Here is a 19,516-nt window from a genome sequence, read left to right on the forward strand (position 1 = left end):
CTTAGGATTTACATTAGTTACCGTGGTAACTCTAGTTTTACTGGTGTTTTATTAGACCACCAAGACTTCAAGTAGATAGGCTTTTGCATATGTTCCACGAGTCGGGCCTGTAAAGAAAGCAAAATTTTCTTTCTTCTCTTCTCTTCTAACATTGGTTGCATGGAAAGATGATAATTTTTTCATCATCTTTCCTCCCTTTTATATTAATCATTTAATAATAAAATAATACTAAAAATCCTAATAAAATATTAATTAAATAACATTTATCTAATTAATTAATTAAAAATATCACAAACATCATCATTACCTTCTAGAATTCTCTCTCTCTATTTGACCATTTTGCCCTTTATAATATTTTGAAATTCCATCCTTGAGTCATCACTTAATTTGGTAAAATTATAATTTAGTCCCTCAAAATTCTTCACATTTTCAATTTGGTCCTAATTCATCCATTTTTCTTAGTTTCTAGATTATTCCACCCTTAAAATATTTACACTATTGGTCCTTCAAATTTTTTGTATTTACACTTTAACCCCTCAAATTTTGAGTATTTACTCTTGGGCAACAAACTTTTCTCACTATTGCAATTTAATCTTTCTTGAATTAATATGTCATAATATACTTCCCAATGTTGACATAACTCAATACTACCCTTTTTATCACTTTATTTTCTTATTTTACTATATTAAGGATATTATCTTACTTTCTTACTGTAGTAATTTTCGGGGTATTACATTTCTCTCCCCCTTAAAATAAATTTCGTCCTCGAAATTTCCTTGTTTTATTTTCATCATGAACTTCATCATTTCTATATTCTTTCAATTATCTTTTTCTATCCATTCTTATCACTAACATTTCTAGCTTTTATATCATTTTGTACTTCCTTTTCAATAATATTCTTCTTTTTACTTAATCGAGTTCTTATTTCCTCTCTTTCTTCATAACCAGAAGTCTTTTCTTGATTTAGTTTTCTTAAAGTCATCTCTATCATTCTATAGTTCCCTTCTGTACATATTTACCTAGCTTAGTATTTGTATTCATTCTCTATCCTTTTATTTCACAATTTATTTTTAATTCAATATTTCAAACATGAATCAGAGGTAAATATTTACCTTGTAACGAAAATTATTTATCTTTTTTAGCAGAGGCCCAGTAGATTAAATAGAATACTTAGGATATACGGAACTGATACAGAGGTGCATTATTATGCACTATTAAACAGAAAGCACTAAAGTATTATACAGAGAACATAAATGTGCTAATAATCAGAGAGCACGCTAAACTCCCTTAATATCCTAATAGTTCTAATCTCGTCTACTTGGGCAAGTTACTTCATGCATGCATATCACTTTTACACTTTTCTCATAATGTTTTTACATGCTTTACAATTTAATTCTTGTATCAATAGTTCATATATTTATATATTCTCTACCTTTAATACATGTATTATATTTCAAAATTCATTATTCATCCGTAATTTACTAATAATCCATATCATGTACTTCACATATCACGTTTACATGTTTTGCAATTTAGTCATCAGCACAATATTTCTTATAGCAAAACAATACACTTTCTAAATATGCATGCAAAACAGAACAATAACCGGTCATAAACCGACCAGACCAATAGGGCTTTCGTCTAACATTATAATTAGCTAACATTCTCACAACATAAGAACTCTATCAGAACTGAACAATTACACATACATATCTCTGAGAATAAAAGAATATATATATAATATTCAGAAAAGATCATCATGTTCATTTCGACTGTAACCTTCACACACAGACATCTTTACCACTTAATTATCATTTTTCTGACTAATTCTGTTATCACGAACCTCACTTTATTCCATTCACTAAAAAAACTTCCAATTAATACATACATTCTTTTAAGTATCATACCTGAATATTTTGTCTCATCAAATTTAACTTCTTCTTTATTTACTCTCTTACTTGTTTACTTACTTGCTTGCTTAAACAACTCATGATTATAGCTTGCTCATTCCTTATTGAAATTCTTTTCTCAACTGATAACTAAAATATTCTTAATCTTTATACTCACTTGAATCTATTTATCATACTTTTACCTGAACTTTCATGTAACATAATTTCTTTACTAGCCTGTTGAATTACTTAGAATACTAAGGATACTCAGGTCTCTTATCTGAATATAACATGCCAAAGCTATGTCCCAAACATAGTCTTACATGGGATGTTTCCTGTACTGCCAATGTCATATCCCAGATATGGTCTTACATGGGAATTCTCATATCGTTGCCCATGCCATGTCCCAGACATGGTCTTACGGGGGACCTCTCATCTCGGTGCCAACGCCATGTCCCAGACATGATCTTACATGGGACCTCTCATCTCAGTGCCAACGCCATGTCCCAGACATGGTATTACATGGGACCTCTCATCTCGGTGCCAATGCCATGTCCCAGACTTGATCTTACATGGGACCTCTCATCTCGGTGCCAACGCCATGTCCCAGACATTGCCTTACATGGGACCTCTCATCTCGGTGCCAACGTCATGTCCCAAACATGGTCTTACATGGGACCTCTCATCTCGATGTCAATGCCATATCCTAGACATGGTCTTACATGGGACTTCTCATAATTTCAATAATGCCAATGCCATGTCTCAGACATGGTCTTACACTAGCTCACATATCGATGTAGATGCCATGTCCCAGACATGGTCTTATACGATATCGCACGTCGATGTCATATCCCAGATATGGTCTTATACAAAAATCACATATCACATGTTGCCACGGTCCAACCATGGTCTTTTCTCTAAATTCTTCACATATCACTGAACGAAAGTACTCATTCCTGTGTTCTACTCAATTTGATCTTTCAATTCAATTTTCATACTATTATAATATTCATGGTTCAATAGCAAAGACATAAAACAAACATCATATTATTTCTAATTTAACAATTAAACATAAGATTCTATCATATAAACATACTGATTACACTTATTCAAGCAAGTGTACATAAACATACATTCCATCTATTTGTGTATATTTACTTACCATATTTACTTAATCAAATATGTTGAGCACATAACATCATATGCGCGCCAAGCAAACGTGGATGAGCATATCACCATATAAACTTTCATTTTGTTCTACATTTCTACATTTCTCAACTCATGGTTGTCTTACTTCATACGTTAACACATACTTATCATGAATTTTCTATTCATACTTTTCTAAATTTCGTTTCATCATAAACACATTTCAATCACCTCAACATAATTTTTTTTAGAATTATTGGAAACAACTCGGTTAGAAGTCATCTCTGTCTTACAAAACAATTTCATTGGAGTCGGAAGATATTACATTATCATGAGTAATAATATGACATGTATAGCTAAACTTACAAACGCTATGTTAGTCCGAGAGCCGACTAAACCATAGCTCTGATACCACTAAATGTAACACCCCAAACCCGGTCTAAACGTTATGACCGAATCAGGCGATGTCACATTGTAACACCCCCTACCCGTATTTGACGCCGGAATAGGGTACGAGGCATTACTAGAAGACATACATTTGCATACGTATTAAACCGAGTTACAAAATTTCATCCAAATTAAAAATTTTAAATTATTAACGTGCTTTTATAATTCTTTACAACATATCCTCGAAATATTATATTCATAACAAATAGGGCTTACGAGACCCGATATTTACTCATGTAATTCAAAGCTTCATTTCCATTTCATTCAATTTACAATTTCTCATGTTCACAATTCAAATCAATTTCTCAATCCAATATATATATTTCAATCATCTATGAATATAATTCAAGTTACACGAACTTACCAGGCTAAATTGCAGAAATACCAAAATTCAGGGACATTTTGGTAATTTCTATTTTCCTCGAATTTCCACACAATCTTGATATAAATTAATATTTCATTCAATTTATTAATTTAAATAATAAAACAATTCATTTCATGCAATTTGGTCACTTTTTGACATTTTTACCAATTTACCCTTAAAATATTACTTTTATTCAATTTAGTCCTTGAACCTAAAACATGCAAATTGGTCATTTTTAATGAGAACTCATGCTAGTTGAATAATCATTTATTTTCCACCTCCTCCTCTCCATTCCACATCCTTAATGTATAATATGCTTATATGTAACATTATCTATAATTCCACTATTTATTTATATATTAATTCAAAGATGTCCACTTGAGTCATAGTCACTAAATTATTTATATCTTGAGATACGGAACTCCAAATTAAGATCCGCTAAATTCCTATGAAACTAGACTCACATATCTTCTTACCATAAGATTTTCAGAATTTTTGGTTTAGCTAATAAGTACAGTTTATTCTTTAAAGTTTCCACTCTTTCACTGTTTGACAGTTCTGACCCCTTTTCACTAAAAATTAATTATCTCATTGTACAGAATTCAGATGATATTTTTGCTTGTTTCGTTTGAAAATAGACTCAATAAAGATTCTAATAATATAAATTATAACTCATAATTATTTTTATTCAATTTTTGGTGATTTTTCAAAGTTAACCTACTATTGCTGTCCAAAATTGTTTTAGTGCAAGATGTTGATTACTAAGTTTATAACTCCCTAATTCCTTTTCTCTATAATATTTCCCATCATTTTAACTTATTTCCCTTCACTAATATATAAAGAACATAAGACTTTATTTAAGAAAACTCTACTATAACATCATTTCCATGCTTTTTTTCAACAATAACAAACTTAAAAATATATTGAAATCTTGATGTTCTTACCTTGTGCTATTGATTTCAATCTTTAACTTGATTTTCTCTCTTCTCTAGCTTCGATTTCTTGAATCTAACTTGACATTCTAGCTCCCCATTGTCTCCTTATTATTTTTCTCTCTTGGAAGCTATAGAAATTCTTTTAATTTCTAGATGAAAATAGTAAATTTTTGGTAAAAGGACCAAATTGTAAAGAAAGCAAAACTTTCTTTATTCTCTTCTCTTCTAACGTTGGTTGCATGGAAAGATCATAATTGTTTTCATCATCTTTCCTCCCTTTTATATTAATCATTTAATAATATAATAATACTAAAAATCTTAATAAAATATTAATTAAATAAAATTTATCTAATTAATTAATTAAAAATATCACAAACATCATCATTACCTTCTAGAATTCTCTCTCTCTCTCTATTTGACCATTTTTCCCTTTATAATCTTTTGAAATTTCATCATTGAGTCATCACTTAATTTGGTAAAATTACAATTTAGTCCCTCAAAATTCTTCACCTTTTCAATTTGGTCCTAATTCATCCATTTTCCTTAGTTTCTAGATTATTCCACCCTTAAAATTTCGACAGGGTACAAATATCTAAATTTGATATTTTTAGATACTTTTTCAGACCTATTGCCGATACTAAGTAGCAGTCAAAAATTTGTATCCATTTTTCATGATATTATGCATGGATCAGATATATCATGGCGAATTCTTCAGAAAAAATTGTGTCTTCCACAATGGAATCTGATAAGTGAGATTTCGAGTAAGTGTTTACATAATTTTCTTCTGTCCGAAGAAATGATTCATCGAAATAATGAGTCACCATTGATATCGACACATTTGAGATCTCCAAATGTTCATATTTACACTATTGGTCCTTCAAATTTTTTGTATTTACACTTTAACCCCTCAAATTTTGAGTATTTACTCTTGGGCAACAAAACTTTTCTCACTTTTGCAATTTAATCTTTCTTGAATTAATATGTTATAATATACTTCCCAATGTTGACATAACTCAATATTACCCTTTTTATCACTTTATTTCCTTATTTTACTATATTAAGGATATTATTTTACTTTCTTACTGTAGTAATTTTCGGGATATTAGCGGGTCAAATAAGGCCCATTTAATCAGTTAACCTCTATTGGAAGTTCTGTGCGCAATGATCACGAGCTTTGATCCGCGACTCATGACATAAAGTGGAAGATCTAACCTTCCTTTAATATATAAGTATATAAATTATATTTGATCCGCGACTCATGACATAAAGTGGAAGATCTAACCTTCCTTTAATATATAAGTATATAAATTATATATATACTCAAATTATATTGCATTGATAAGTATTTTACGTTTAAAGGGTGAAGCAGTGGTCAATATATAATAATAATTGGATTACATTTTGATTAAGAAGTTCATAAAAGAAAAATCATTTGAAGAATGAGTGTTTGAGCTTCATAAAAGATTAAGCAATTATACTAAAATGATTTATTACCAATAATCTAAAATCTCCCTTAATATCATCAATGGCGAAGTTAAAATTTTATTTTAAAGAGTTAGATTTGAATCATAAGTTTTTTAGGTTGAAGTGTAAGTTTACTATTATACCAATTTATACTTTTTAAAATTTTAAAAGAGTTTAAAAGCAAATTTATCATTTTCGGAAGATCAAAATCTTCGTATACCCTTAATATCATTAAGCATTAATGTTTATTTACATAGAACTAATGTTTGATATTCATATATAGTTGCTTTTGATAAATATTTTACTTAAAAAAAAAGTCTATTCTTGTAAGGGAAGGATAAAAATCTAAACTAGAAAAATAAGTTATTCATATATAGTTACATAGAATTAATATTTGATATTCATCATTTGTGGATACTTGCTATCTAAAAAATAAGTTATTTTTATAATAATATTGTTAATATTTGATACATTTATATCATGGGTTAAGTGGTTTATTGATCTAGTACACTTATCTTGACTTGAATCAAACTCGAATAAATGGTTTTTGTTTATAGGTTTATTCAGCTTGAATCTATACTATTTATAAAATTATCAAAAGTTGGTATCACAAGCTAATCGAGTATCAACTTAGTTAGTAAATGATTAATATATCCTTTTATTAAATGACTATTACTATTTTAATTTTTTGTCTTTTTATACTTTTATATAGTTTTAAAATAAAAGAATTAAAATTAACATATTCAGATATTGAACTTGTATTTAGTAGATTTATAAACAAATTCTTTACTACTACACCAACAATAATTCTTGAGTGAACTTAAAATAATTAACTTTTAACATAAAATATTTTCTCTCACGAATTTTTTGTATATTAATAATGTCATTGATTGCGTTTATAGATAATGTCATTGATTATATTGGTATCAAAAGTCAATTTGATATTTAGTTGTTAAAAAATATAATTTTAATATCGAATTTTCTTTTCACTAACTTGATAACATTTTAACGTGCTATAGAAAAATGTCAGTACCATTGTGAACAATTGAAGTGCATTTAATATTTTTAGTATGATGTATTTACCTATTTCAATTTTCTTTTACTCACAAATTAAACTATTTTTATTTTAATTTTGTACATATTGCACATGTATTGTTATTATTATTAGTTTCAAACTTTACATTTCATTGTTTATTTATTTTATTTTTAAACACCCACTTATATTCTAAATATATGGTTTTCACACGAATACACGTGTCATAAAATTTTTGGTGTAAATAAAATTATTTAAAAATATTTTTATTTAAATCTAATTATTAAAAATATAAAAATATATTTTATTTTTTTGGAGGAATAAAGCTGGTTTTCATTAAAAAAGGAGGATAAATAAAACATAAAGTTATGCATTGGGGATCATAAAAGTACTAGCCCAAATATCTAAAAAAGTAAAACCACATAAATGAACAATAAATGAAACCCGAAAAAACATAAAGAAAAACCTCCTAGAAACCACCCACAGGAAACCCAACAGACTCTCCAGAAAACCAACCATGGAGAGTGACAGCTTCGGATTGCAATCGGAGTGAAAGCTAAGGAGATTCCGAGAAAACCGCAGCCAAAAGCCAGCAAATTAGCAATGGTTAAATTATACCATGTCCTTCTCAACCACTTTCTCAACCATCTCAGGTGCCTCTTCGATCCAGTAGCTATCTACAGCAAGACGACGGCCTTCCATGGCCTTGGAGTGTGCAGCCTCGTTTTGTTCTCTCCATACATGAGAAAAGGTAACCGATTCAAAACTAATAACCATGTTCTTGATTTCCAGGATGATTGGGCTTAGGATCGATCTATCTTGTTCCGACGATCTGAGTTTTTTGATTAGTGCAAGAGAATCTCCTTCAACCTCAATATATTAGAAACCCAGTTCACCAGCAAACCAGAGCGCCCTCTCGCATGCCAAAGCTTCTGCCACAAACGCATCTGCAACATGTAGATGAGGGTAATTACATGCCCCTAGTATGAGTCCTTCCTCATTTCTTATAATAATTCCTGAAAAGGATTTTTTTTATTTTCGACAATAAATGAGGAATCGAAATTAATTTTTAGAAAATCCTGGTTTTGAGGTTTCCAGCTACCCTTTTTTTGAGCACTCAGATGGGTATTTTCATAGGATAGTGAATTTCATTCATTCAGATAGCCAGTAATAAAGCACGAAATCTCTTGAACTGATTGTCGAATACCCTCGTGTAGTAATCGATTTCTGTTAAACCAAAGCGCCCATTTGTCACTGTTAAGATTTTTCTGATCAGATCATCACCCATCATAAAAGAATCGATTAACCATTTTCTGTGTTCCATCCTTGTAGGGACAGTTGAACGGGTTATGTGTGGAGCATCCATAACTTGAATCGTCAATAGGCAGAAACGGAGTATGTGATTTACAGAATTCCACTCATCTGAACACATTAGACATGCACTAGAAGTAGAAAGATGATGCTTTTCCAGATTTGTAAAAGTAGGAAGAAAGTTTCTGTACGTTTTCCACAGATGTATTTTGACTTTCTGTGGTAATTGTAGAGACCGCAGTTTGGTGAAAAATGTTGTAGCTGTTATGCCTGTAGAGTCATTCGGAGTATTTTGTTTGGGCAATTTTGATTAAGTCAAGAGTCTGTACCCACTCTTTACTGTATATACTACCGAGCCATCCACACTCCAAATTCGAATATCTGGAATCTGCAAGCGAGATAGAAGGGTGGACAGAATTGCGTCGACCTGAGTGGCATCAGCAATTTCTCGGACTGCATCTTTACACCAGGTACCCTTTTGATGATTAATTAAATCCGCAACCAATGTATACTTTGTGGTGATGTTCTGGCATTTTAATCTTCCGTTTTTTGAACCAGGGATCCACTGAGCATTCCAGAGATTCACACTCGCCCCGTCCCCAATTCACCAGCCATTACCCGTTTCCAGTAATTCGCGCGCAGCCATAATACTTCGTTAGGTAAGGTATGGGTAAGAACCTAACCTAGCTAAAATAAAATTTGAGTGTTGGTGGATATCGTGCCTTTAATACTTTTGCTAACAAACAATCAGGCTGGGTCTAAATTCGCCAGCATTGTTTTGCTAATAAAGACAAGTTAAAGCTTACAAAATCGCGAAATCCTAATCCACCTTTTGACTTCGATGCACATAATTCCTTTCATGAGCTCCAATGAATCTGCTTCGCCGTTTTTGCGTTTCTCCACCAAAATGTATTAAGTACGTTTTTTAGCTTTGCACATAACGATTTAGGGAAGAGAAAACATTGCATTGCATAGACTGGTAGAGCTTGCAAAATTGACTTTATTAAAGTCTCCCTTCCGTTCATAGATAGATATCTGAAATTCCAGCTTTCCATTCTACTTTTAAATCTATCAACATAGTAAGGGAATTCCTTAATCTAGCTACGCCCTACCATCATTGGTAACCGAAGGTACTTCTTTGGATTGGAAGATACACAAACTCCCAAAGCATTTGAGACAACATTTCTATCATCTTCCTTCAGATTTGAACCAAAGAAAATTAAAGACTTGTCATAGTTTACCTCCTGACTCTAAGCCTTTTCATATGTTGAAAGAATATGTTGGATGTTTTATGCCCCTCTTTCGAAGCATCCCCAGACATAAGTTATCGTTCGCAAAAAATAAATGGTTAATGGACAAAGAGCTTTTCCTGATTTTAACATTATTCACTACCTTTTCCTCTTTAGCTTTCTCAAGTAGCACCGAAAAGCCTTCGGAACAAACACTAAATAGGTATAGGCTAAGATGATCTTTTGCCTAAGACCCTTAGAAGGCATAATTTTGTCGCTTAGATTCTCATTGATACCCACAGTATAGCTAAATGAAGCCATGCATCTCATTATTAAAAGTGACCTAGTTTATATGGAAACCTAATTTAAACATCGGTTAGGAAGTCCCACTTTAACACCCTTAACTTGTGTTTGTCACCGGAATAGGGTTATGGATTATTACTTTGACCTATCGGACAATTTAAAATTAATATACAAATAATTATCAAATATAATATAAAATAATCTTAATGTCCCTTAAATAAACCCTTGAGGTCTATAATATGAGTTAGGAGTGATTTGGGACTAATTCGGAAACTCTGAAATATTTATTTATTTATTTTTGTGTGAATTCAATATAACCCTTTTATAAATATCTAACTTTCTCTGCAATTTTAACTGCACCCAATTTACAATCAATATGGAAACCAACATATTTTCACATTCAAATATATATAAATCATGCCTAAAACATTTACTTATCAAATTGATCAAAAACATTTATAATACTATATAAAGGTTAACTAATAAACTTCGTTCATTTCATTTCAATTTTAGTACCAAATTAACCCAAAAGTATATTAATTTAACTTACTATAACCATCAATTCATCTTAAGTTCAAACATGCATTTTCTCTACACTTAAACAACTAATTCATACGGCCAAATACATACCAACCTTTAAAAGCTAAATCTCATGGCTAATATTATAATTCAAAATATGCTAAGATGACACTAGCCTATACATGCCATTTATCATAAATATACAATTCAATCACATATAAATCATGCATAAAACATTTACTTATCAAATTGATCAACAACATTCATAATACTATATAAATGTTAACTAATAAACTTCGTTCATTTCATTTCAATTTTAGTACCAAACTAACTCAAAAGTATATCAATTTAACTTACTATGACCATCAATTCATCTTAAGTTCAAACATGCATTTTCTCAACACTTAAATAGCCAATTCATATGGCTAAATACACATTAGCATTTAAAAGCCAAATCTCATGGTTAATATCATAACTCAAAACATACCAATATGACATTAGCCTATACATGCCTTATACCATAAACATACAATTCAAAAGTACCAACTTAGATGTCCTATAGCGCGATGATGTTCTTAACGACTTTTGGATCCGAGCTAGCCTTGATTCTCCATAAAACATAAGAAAATAACACGAAGTAAGCTTCATAGCTTAGTAAGCTCGTAAGTGAATAATTCAATACATCAAATACATACAATTTAACTAATTGTACATAACATCACCATATATACAATTACAACAAACCTTTCTCATGTCTTAAAACATGATCAAATACCATTTCATTATCTTTCTCTATTAAATACTCGAATAGGTTCTGTATGTACCTGTATCGTTTCGTACTAACCTCTTTCTCAATTATCTCAATGATATTTATAATTCAATTCAACTAAGTTGAATTCAAATAAATCTCAAACACATAAACATTTAACTAATTCATATAATTGCATATTATCACATTAAGTACTAAACTTACCTTAAGATTGCATGAATATAACTTCACACATACCTGAACCATTCAACTCAAATTCACATTCAGAATTGTTAAGATCATACGGAAATCATATAAAACTCGTATATTGTCATATTCCGAATATGATTTTACATGTTAACGCATATCAATGACACTGTCCCAAACAGTCTTATACAAATCATATATTATGTCAATGTCCCAGACATGGTTTTACACTTTTTCTCATTTCGATGCCAATGTCCCATACATGGTCTTACACGAAATTACACCTCGAAAGTCCAAATATAATGACATTAATATTCAATACATTTATTAAGGTTCGTTCGGAGTTTTCAACTTCGTAATTCAATCAATTCATGCACGAAACTAGTCATGCAATGCTCAAATCAATTCGACAATATATATCCATATACGAATCAAATTCGACAATGTATATCTTTATACAAATCAAATTCGACAATGAATATCCATATACAAATCAAATTCGGCAATATATATCTATATACAAATCAAATTGGGCAATGTATAAAACATATACATTTAAATTAAAAAAAACATTTATTTACTTATGAACTTACCTTGTACTCAGAATTGACGAATCGGATCGGTTACTCGATAATTTTGCCTTTCCCCCGATCTAATTCGAATTCCTCTTTTCTTGATTTATATATATTCAAAATTAACTCATTTAATCATATAATCATTCAGTTCAGTCTAAAAACACATTTAAGTCAATTTGCACTTTTGCCTTAAACTTTCACATTTCTTACAATTTAGTTTCTATTTCAGAAATACACAAAATTCATAAAATTCAGCAAGACCCATGCTTGGCCGAATTACCATAGTGCCCTTAATAGCCTATATTTCACATTTATTCACATTTTAAACTTACATTTTCATCTTTTCACAATTTATTCCTTAATTTGCATTTTCATCAAAAATTACTTTATAAAATATGAAAATCTAACATTTAATATTTATATTTCATCATTAAACATCAAAAAACACATAAGCTCATCAATGGCAACTATCAAAATCTTTTACAATTTTGAAATTGAAGACATGGGCTAGCTAGTACTAGTTGCAACGATCACAAAAACATAAAAATAATTAAAAATAGATTAAAAATACATACCAAATTGAAGGATATAAGATTGTCGAAAGTTAAGCACAAAAAAGGCTTTCTTCTTTGTGAAATTCGGTTGAAGAAAGATGATACAAAATGGTGTTTAATGTGGTTTATTTATTATTAACTTTAATTACCTAATTACATAATTAACCTTTATAAACTTTAAAAATTACACAAATGCTAAGCCATTAAAATCAACTATCAACTCTAATGGGCTAATTACCATATAAGGACTTCCAATTTAAAACCCTATAGCTATTTAATACCTTTAGCTATTAAAATTCAACTTTTACGCTTTACGCGATTTAGTCCTCTTTACCGAATTAAGCACTCAAATAGTAAAATTTCTTTATGAAGCTTTCACCTAATAATTCTATCATGCTGTAAACTTTAATATAATAATAAAATTAATATTTTAACTTCGGATTTGTGGTCCCGAAAATATTGTTCTGATTTGACCCAAAAACGAGCTATTACACTCACTCCACTCTATTGTAAGCTTTGCTCATGTCTAATTTGAGAGCAAAGTTACCTTTTGCACCCCATCGCTTTGACTTCAAGGAATGTAAAATCTCATAGGCAATCAAAGTGTTATAAAAAATTAATCTATTCAGAATAAAAGCTCATTATGCCTCATTTATGCATACATTTAGTAACCCGCTCATTCTATTCACTATAAACTTGGCAATTATTTTGAACAACACATTGTATAGACTAATAGGTCTAAATTGAATAATGTCTTTCGGGTTACTAACCTTGGGAATCAAGACGATAAGCGTGCAGTTGATCTCCTCCACAACAATGTCTCCACGAATAATGCTTAGACAAAATGAGGAAACCTCAGAACCCACAATGCTCCAATAGCGTTGATAGAAAAGCGTCGGGAAACCATCAAGGCCAGAAGCTTTTAAAGGCACCATATCTTTCACTGCCACCCATATTTCTTCCGTAGTAAATACCTGTAATAACTTTTCGTTCATGTCATTCGTGATACCCATCCTAACATTCTCAAATATTACATCCGAATTGTTCTCCTCCAAAGTAATAAAAATGTTCTTGAAATATCCAGAAATAGTCGCCTCAATACCTTTCTCGTCCTCAACCTATTCACCATTATCATTCATTAAGCCTTTACTGAGATTAAATTTCCTTCTTGCCGTAGCAAAACTATAGAAGAACTTTGTATTACGGTCCCTGTACTTCAACCAATTGATACGCGCACGTTGTTTCCAATACCTTTCTTCTTTATCTGCCTCCAAATTTAATTGTAAACGGATGTCTGTCAGCTCAAGAAAAGTGTCATCCTTGGGTTCTTCCGAAACTAGCAAATCTAATCTGTCTTTCACTCTTTTTTCTTGGCCTTTCGGTTAATCCTTAGTTGGGAACTCCATCCCATGAGTTGGCAACCCAACTTGTTTAATTTGATAGGAACTTGGTCGGCATTCAAATCTTAAAATTCTTTGACCACATTTTCACAGTCCCCGTCCAAGCACCAACCGGCGTCAAACTTAAATCTTCTTTGGCCCTTTCTTTTATTACCAAATTTTGAACCCACGAATTTTACATAAAGCAGACAATGATTGGATATTGAGTGTGAAAGGTGATTAACTGCGAAATTTGAAAAAAGATTTCTCCAACCAAAATTCACAATTGCTCGATCAAGACGTTCCCTAATATTTTTAGCCTCAAATTTTTATTGTTCCCATGTGTACCATCTCCCATTGTAACCCAAATCATGAAGGTCACAATCTAGAAGTGCAGAATGAAAGTCTTGCATCTGTCTATCCCCTCGAACACGTCAACATGATTTTTCAAAGGAGTAGGTAATTTTGTTAAAATCCCCTACCACCAACCATGGGAGAGATTGATCAGTACCCAGTCTTTGAAGTAAATTCTAAGAGAATAGCCGATGTCGCCCCTCAGGATGACCATAAAAACCCGTTAGGTGCCATTTAATATCACTACCTTCTTTGTACACCTCAACATCTACATGGTGATTAGAAAAGCTATGCAAGGTTACCTTCATATTTGTTTTTCATCCTAAAAACAACTCCCTTTTAGACTCGTTTGCTCCTATATCGATCCTATGGCTATAGCCACAATATCTTTGAATATTCTCCATCCTTCGAACATTGAATTTTGTTTCCATAAGAAATGAAATTTGGGGACGAACAACTCTCAGTTTATTTTTGAGCCAATTAACAGTCCGTGGGTTCCCCAGCCCACGAACATTCCAGCTTAAGGTATTCATAATACCTGACTACTCTACCCTACAGAGTCAGCTGATAAAACATCATCACTGTCGGGTATATCTGCAACTCGAATGACCATTTGGCACTTTTTCCCTTCATTGTGGTGGATTGAGCTCCCTTCTCCTAATAGATCACAAACCATGGATTCATGAGGTGTTAAGGAATTACCATCATGCCCATATGTTGTGTGAGCACCTCTATTAAGATTAGCAACAATTTGGTCATCAATGCCTTTATTTCTCTAATTGTTTTGAACCCCCATACTAGGGATTCGATTCCCAAAGTCATGTTGAATTGAATCACTTTCCTCATTCATTCCCCCAATTTCCATTCCATCTGATTGGCGTAGCCATCGGCTTACTCTCTTCGGTCCCCTTTTCGCTGCTATACGCAAGGAAACATCCCAGCCAAAGACAATTTTTGATGGATCCACCCTCGTTCGTATCGGACAGAAACTCTCTCCGTGGCCCAGCTTCCTACAGATAAAACAAAAAAGTCGAAGTTTCTCATATTGGAATCGGGCGTAATAGGACTAGTCCCCTACTTGAACCTTCTTCCTTCGATTTAGAGCCACTCGAACATCCAATCTAACTTCTATTTTCATGTATTGAGATATGCCCAATGATGGAAGTCGCATATCATACTCCATGAAATCCCCTAGAAAGTCACCAAAATGTCTCGCCATATTTTTTGACATAAGGCCTGGTGGCAAGTCGTGGACTTGGATCCAAAAAATCGCAGAATGTAGAGAAACAGTAGGAGGGTCTTCATTTTTATCCAACTTGTGCAAAAGTAAGAGATGGTTATTAAAGAACCATGGTAGTCACTCCAACACCCTGTTCATGTCAACGACATGAAAAAATTTAAACATGTAACATTTCTCACCTAAGTCTGTTATGCAGATACCACCAATGGGGTGCCATAGATCCACCAGCGTGTTACGTAATGACGAAAAATGGGCTACACTATCAGTGAGGCAAGTACCAACCAAAGAGAATTGCAAATCTCGATCAATTATCTGTGCATCTTTATGAAAGGCATTTTCTTCCTCATCATTTGAGAGGCGAATGTTTGCTAGATCGTCTTCCATGATGGTCCCACTCAAGAAAGCAGTAGCGTAATCACAAAATCAGTAAGATCATCGAGAGAAACAAGAAGAAATCAGACATAAGACAAAAGAACGTATCAATGTGGCAAGAGAGAGCGTGCTAATTAGCAGACTTAAAGGATTTTTGGATATGTTTTATATAATTATTATTTTTAAACATTAATATCAATTTTTAGAGGAATCAATCTTGTATTTTGAACTTTTTTTTTAAATAGATTCTTAACCCGACTTGACTCATAACCTTTAAAGGCATTGATAGTGTATAATTATGTGCATTATTAATTAACTATACGAAGCGACCTTAAGAAAAAGCCACATCAAATGAAGTAAAGTAAATTTAATTAAAATTTTTTGACAATGTATCATCATTTAATGCATAGAATTAAAGAAATATAATTAAAATTAAAATTTTTTGGAGAGAAAGTGAGTGAAAACACGTCCTTATAATTTCACTAAAAATTAATAATTTAGTTTTATTAGTAAGATGATTGAATATTAATACTTTTATCTTTGAGTCCTGAGTTTGATTCTTGTCCTACTTACAGTTGTAATTTTTATTTCATGTTGTTTTAAGCTTTTATTTTTATTTTTAATTAATATTTTTAATACATTAGTTCTTTTGGTTAGATGGTTAGATAATTGTGATTTCATCCTTGAGTCCCAAGTTTGAATTCTCTTATAAACAATTTAATATATATTTTTATTTCATGTTGTTTCAAGTTTTTTTTTTAATTTTTAATTACTATTTATAATTGATAAAAAAAATTTTCAAGTTTTTTATTTTTAATTAATAACTATTTTATTTATAAAATCAAATAATTATTGCAAATATAATTATTTTTGGTACATATAATTTTTATATGTGTAATATTTATTTTCCAATCTCTATCATGAGTTAGAGGTGCTCATGGGCCGGGCGGCCCGGCTGGCCCGACGGCCTGCCCGAAATATGGGAGGGTTTGGGTAAAAATATAGGCTCGAAGTATGGGCTTGGACAAAAAAACGAGGCCCGTTTAGAAAACGGGCCAGGCCTCGGGCACCACTTTTTTGGCCTGGGCCCGGCTCGGCCCGATATAATAAATATATTTATTTTTTAAATGTTTTTAATTTTAAAATATTTTTAAAATACTTTTTTTTTTAATTTTTTAATTTTAAAATATTTTTAAAATATTTTTAAAATACTTTTTTTAATTTTTAAAATAAATTTTTCTTATTTATTAAAAAAATGGGCCGGGCCAGGTCCGGGCTTATGATTTTTTTCCCGGGCCGGGCCTGGGCAAAATTTCATGCCCATATTTCGGGCCGGGCCTAGGACCCGGGCCAAAATTTTTTATGGGCCCAGCCCAAACCTGGCCCGGCCCATGAGCACCTCTATCATGAGTGTAGTTAATTGACATGTTATATATTTTTGCATGTATATTTAAAATAATTTTTTAAAATATTTCACATATAAAAATATTTGAATATCATACTCGTAGATGAAAAAACAATGACATTTAAAATAATTACTTGATTTTATAATATTAGAAATCACCATACCCATAACATAGGTGAAGAAAATAAATATTATATATATCTAAAGAATTAGTTGATATTTTTAATAAATAATTATATATTTATTATTTAATTTTATAAATAAAAGAGTTATTAATTAAAAATAAAAAACTTAAAAATAATATATTTATTAATTATAAACATTAATTAAAAAAACTTGAAATAAAAAATACATATTAAAACACTTATAAAAAGAATCAAACTTGAGATTAAAAGATGAAATCATAACAGATGAGCTAATAGGTTAAAAATATTAATTAAAAATATTAAAAGTTTAAAATAATATAAAATAAAAGATACGAATATAAATAAAAAAATCAAACTACTTAATAATAAAAACATTAACGTTTAACTATCTAATTAGTGAATGAAAAAAGCTTGTTTTCACTTTTTCTCTTCAAAAACATCGGGTATAAAATTATAGCTCCAAATGGGAGCCGTTGATTGGTGCCTGGTGGTAGAGGGAGGAAGAGATGAAGGTGAGGCCGATAAATGCGGTACGGAGGAGGAATCTGATGCGGACATGACGCTTCCCAAATCAGAGGGGAGACCCAATAATTGCTCCCCACGCTGCCCCCCACTCTTTATTCTCTCTTCCCTTCTTCTACTGTCCCCACACATCAATCCCTCTCAATCACGCTGCACCATCTCTCCTTTACTCTTTTTCTTTTTTACTTCCTAAATTTTTTACCATCTTTGCCTTGCTTCTCTTTAGGATGATGGCGACACCACAAGTTTAATTTGGAATAGGGAGCTATTTTTATCACAAAATAATAATTTTCCCTTAGCTACCTAAAAACTCACATTCTGGATTCTTCATAAATGTAATTTCTTATATATTTTTTAAATTATGCTTTTTAAGTTTACCCTTTTAATGATATTGTTTAGATATTATTGATTTAAATCAATAATTGAAAAAAAAATTTAAAATTTATTTTATCTTTTGCTAAGTTTTTGTGGATTTTTATTTTCAACATAACGTTGTTTCTATATTTTAATTATAACTTGAGCTATAAAATTTTATTTTAGATTCATAATTTACAAATTTGAAAGAAATTGAAAGATCGAAATTGTTTAATGACTCAATCCCAAAAAAACGTAAGAAGGTATTCAAAACTAACTTAAAAGTTTGGTGCGAAAATTCATCAGAATTCTGTTTTATTTAATTGAAAATACTATTATATTTTTTTCCATTATTCACCCAAATTACAATGAATAAAATATAAATATAAACAATATAATTAATAACTTAAATAATATAATTTAAGGGAAAATATAATAAATAGATTAAAAATTATATACTTTATCAATCATTAGAGTAGTCCTTCGACAATAATTTTCAATTACTAAAAATGTGTTACCTAAATTTAGATATTACAAATAAGCATTAGGTGTTACCTAAAAGTTAAGAGAAATTAATTTATCAACCATTTCCTTCTTATCATTTATGGTCTCTTTTTAATTGTTTAATGATATCTTAGTAAATTGTTTTCATGTCATTAATATATAATTTTGATAAAAAAATTTACCCTAAACCCTGAACTCCGAACCTCGAACCCTGAACTCCGAACTCAAACCTCAAACTCAAAACATTGAATCTTAAATCCCAAATCTTAAATGAGTTTTGAGTTTTGAGTTTTGGGTTCGGGTTCGAGATTTAGTATTTAAAATTTTGGATTCGAAGTTTAAGATTCAGAGTTCAAGGTTCAAAATAAAAAAATCAAAATTATATATCAATGATATAAAAAAATTTTAAAATTTTAAAATTTTAAAAAATAGCCATGAATAATATGGTAGGAAGGATGTATAAAATAATCTCTCTATAACTAGGGATGAAAGTTGGAAGCAAAAACCAATATTGAA

At 30.8% G+C, this 19,516-nt stretch overlaps 1 protein-coding gene and 1 long non-coding RNA gene across 5 annotated transcripts; one reads left to right on the top strand and one right to left on the bottom strand.

Moving 5' to 3' along the window:
- Window positions 1-7,657: 7,657 nt before the first annotated feature.
- LOC107933009 (uncharacterized) lies at window positions 7,658-9,407 on the top strand. 4 transcript variants are annotated; one of them, XR_005922430.1, is made up of 4 exons: window positions 7,666-7,931; window positions 8,071-8,244; window positions 8,611-9,059; window positions 9,148-9,407. XR_005922430.1 is itself a non-coding variant. In XM_041108495.1 (3 exons), the coding sequence occupies exons 1-3, from the start codon at window positions 7,882-7,884 to the stop codon at window positions 8,649-8,651; spliced, it is 306 nt and encodes a 101-aa protein (XP_040964429.1). In that variant the 5' UTR covers window positions 7,673-7,881; the 3' UTR covers window positions 8,652-8,866. The 4 variants fall into 4 exon arrangements, 1 of the variants encoding a protein (XP_040964429.1); XR_001693540.2 differs by having other exon boundaries at window positions 7,674-8,029; window positions 8,128-8,244; XR_005922429.1 differs by lacking the exon at window positions 8,071-8,244 and having other exon boundaries at window positions 7,658-8,029.
- A 1,513-nt stretch (window positions 9,408-10,920) lies between these two features.
- On the bottom strand, window positions 10,921-12,982 carry LOC107933016 (uncharacterized). Its single transcript, XR_001693541.2, has 2 exons — window positions 12,746-12,982; window positions 10,921-11,248 (listed from the first exon to the last, which is right to left on the bottom strand). It is a non-coding gene; the product is annotated as an uncharacterized lncRNA (long non-coding RNA).
- Window positions 12,983-19,516: the final 6,534 nt, after the last annotated feature.

The sequence above is a fragment of the Gossypium hirsutum genome, chromosome D12, assembly GCF_007990345.1.
Source record: "Gossypium hirsutum isolate 1008001.06 chromosome D12, Gossypium_hirsutum_v2.1, whole genome shotgun sequence".
In the NCBI taxonomy this organism is placed as follows: domain Eukaryota; kingdom Viridiplantae; phylum Streptophyta; class Magnoliopsida; order Malvales; family Malvaceae; genus Gossypium; species Gossypium hirsutum.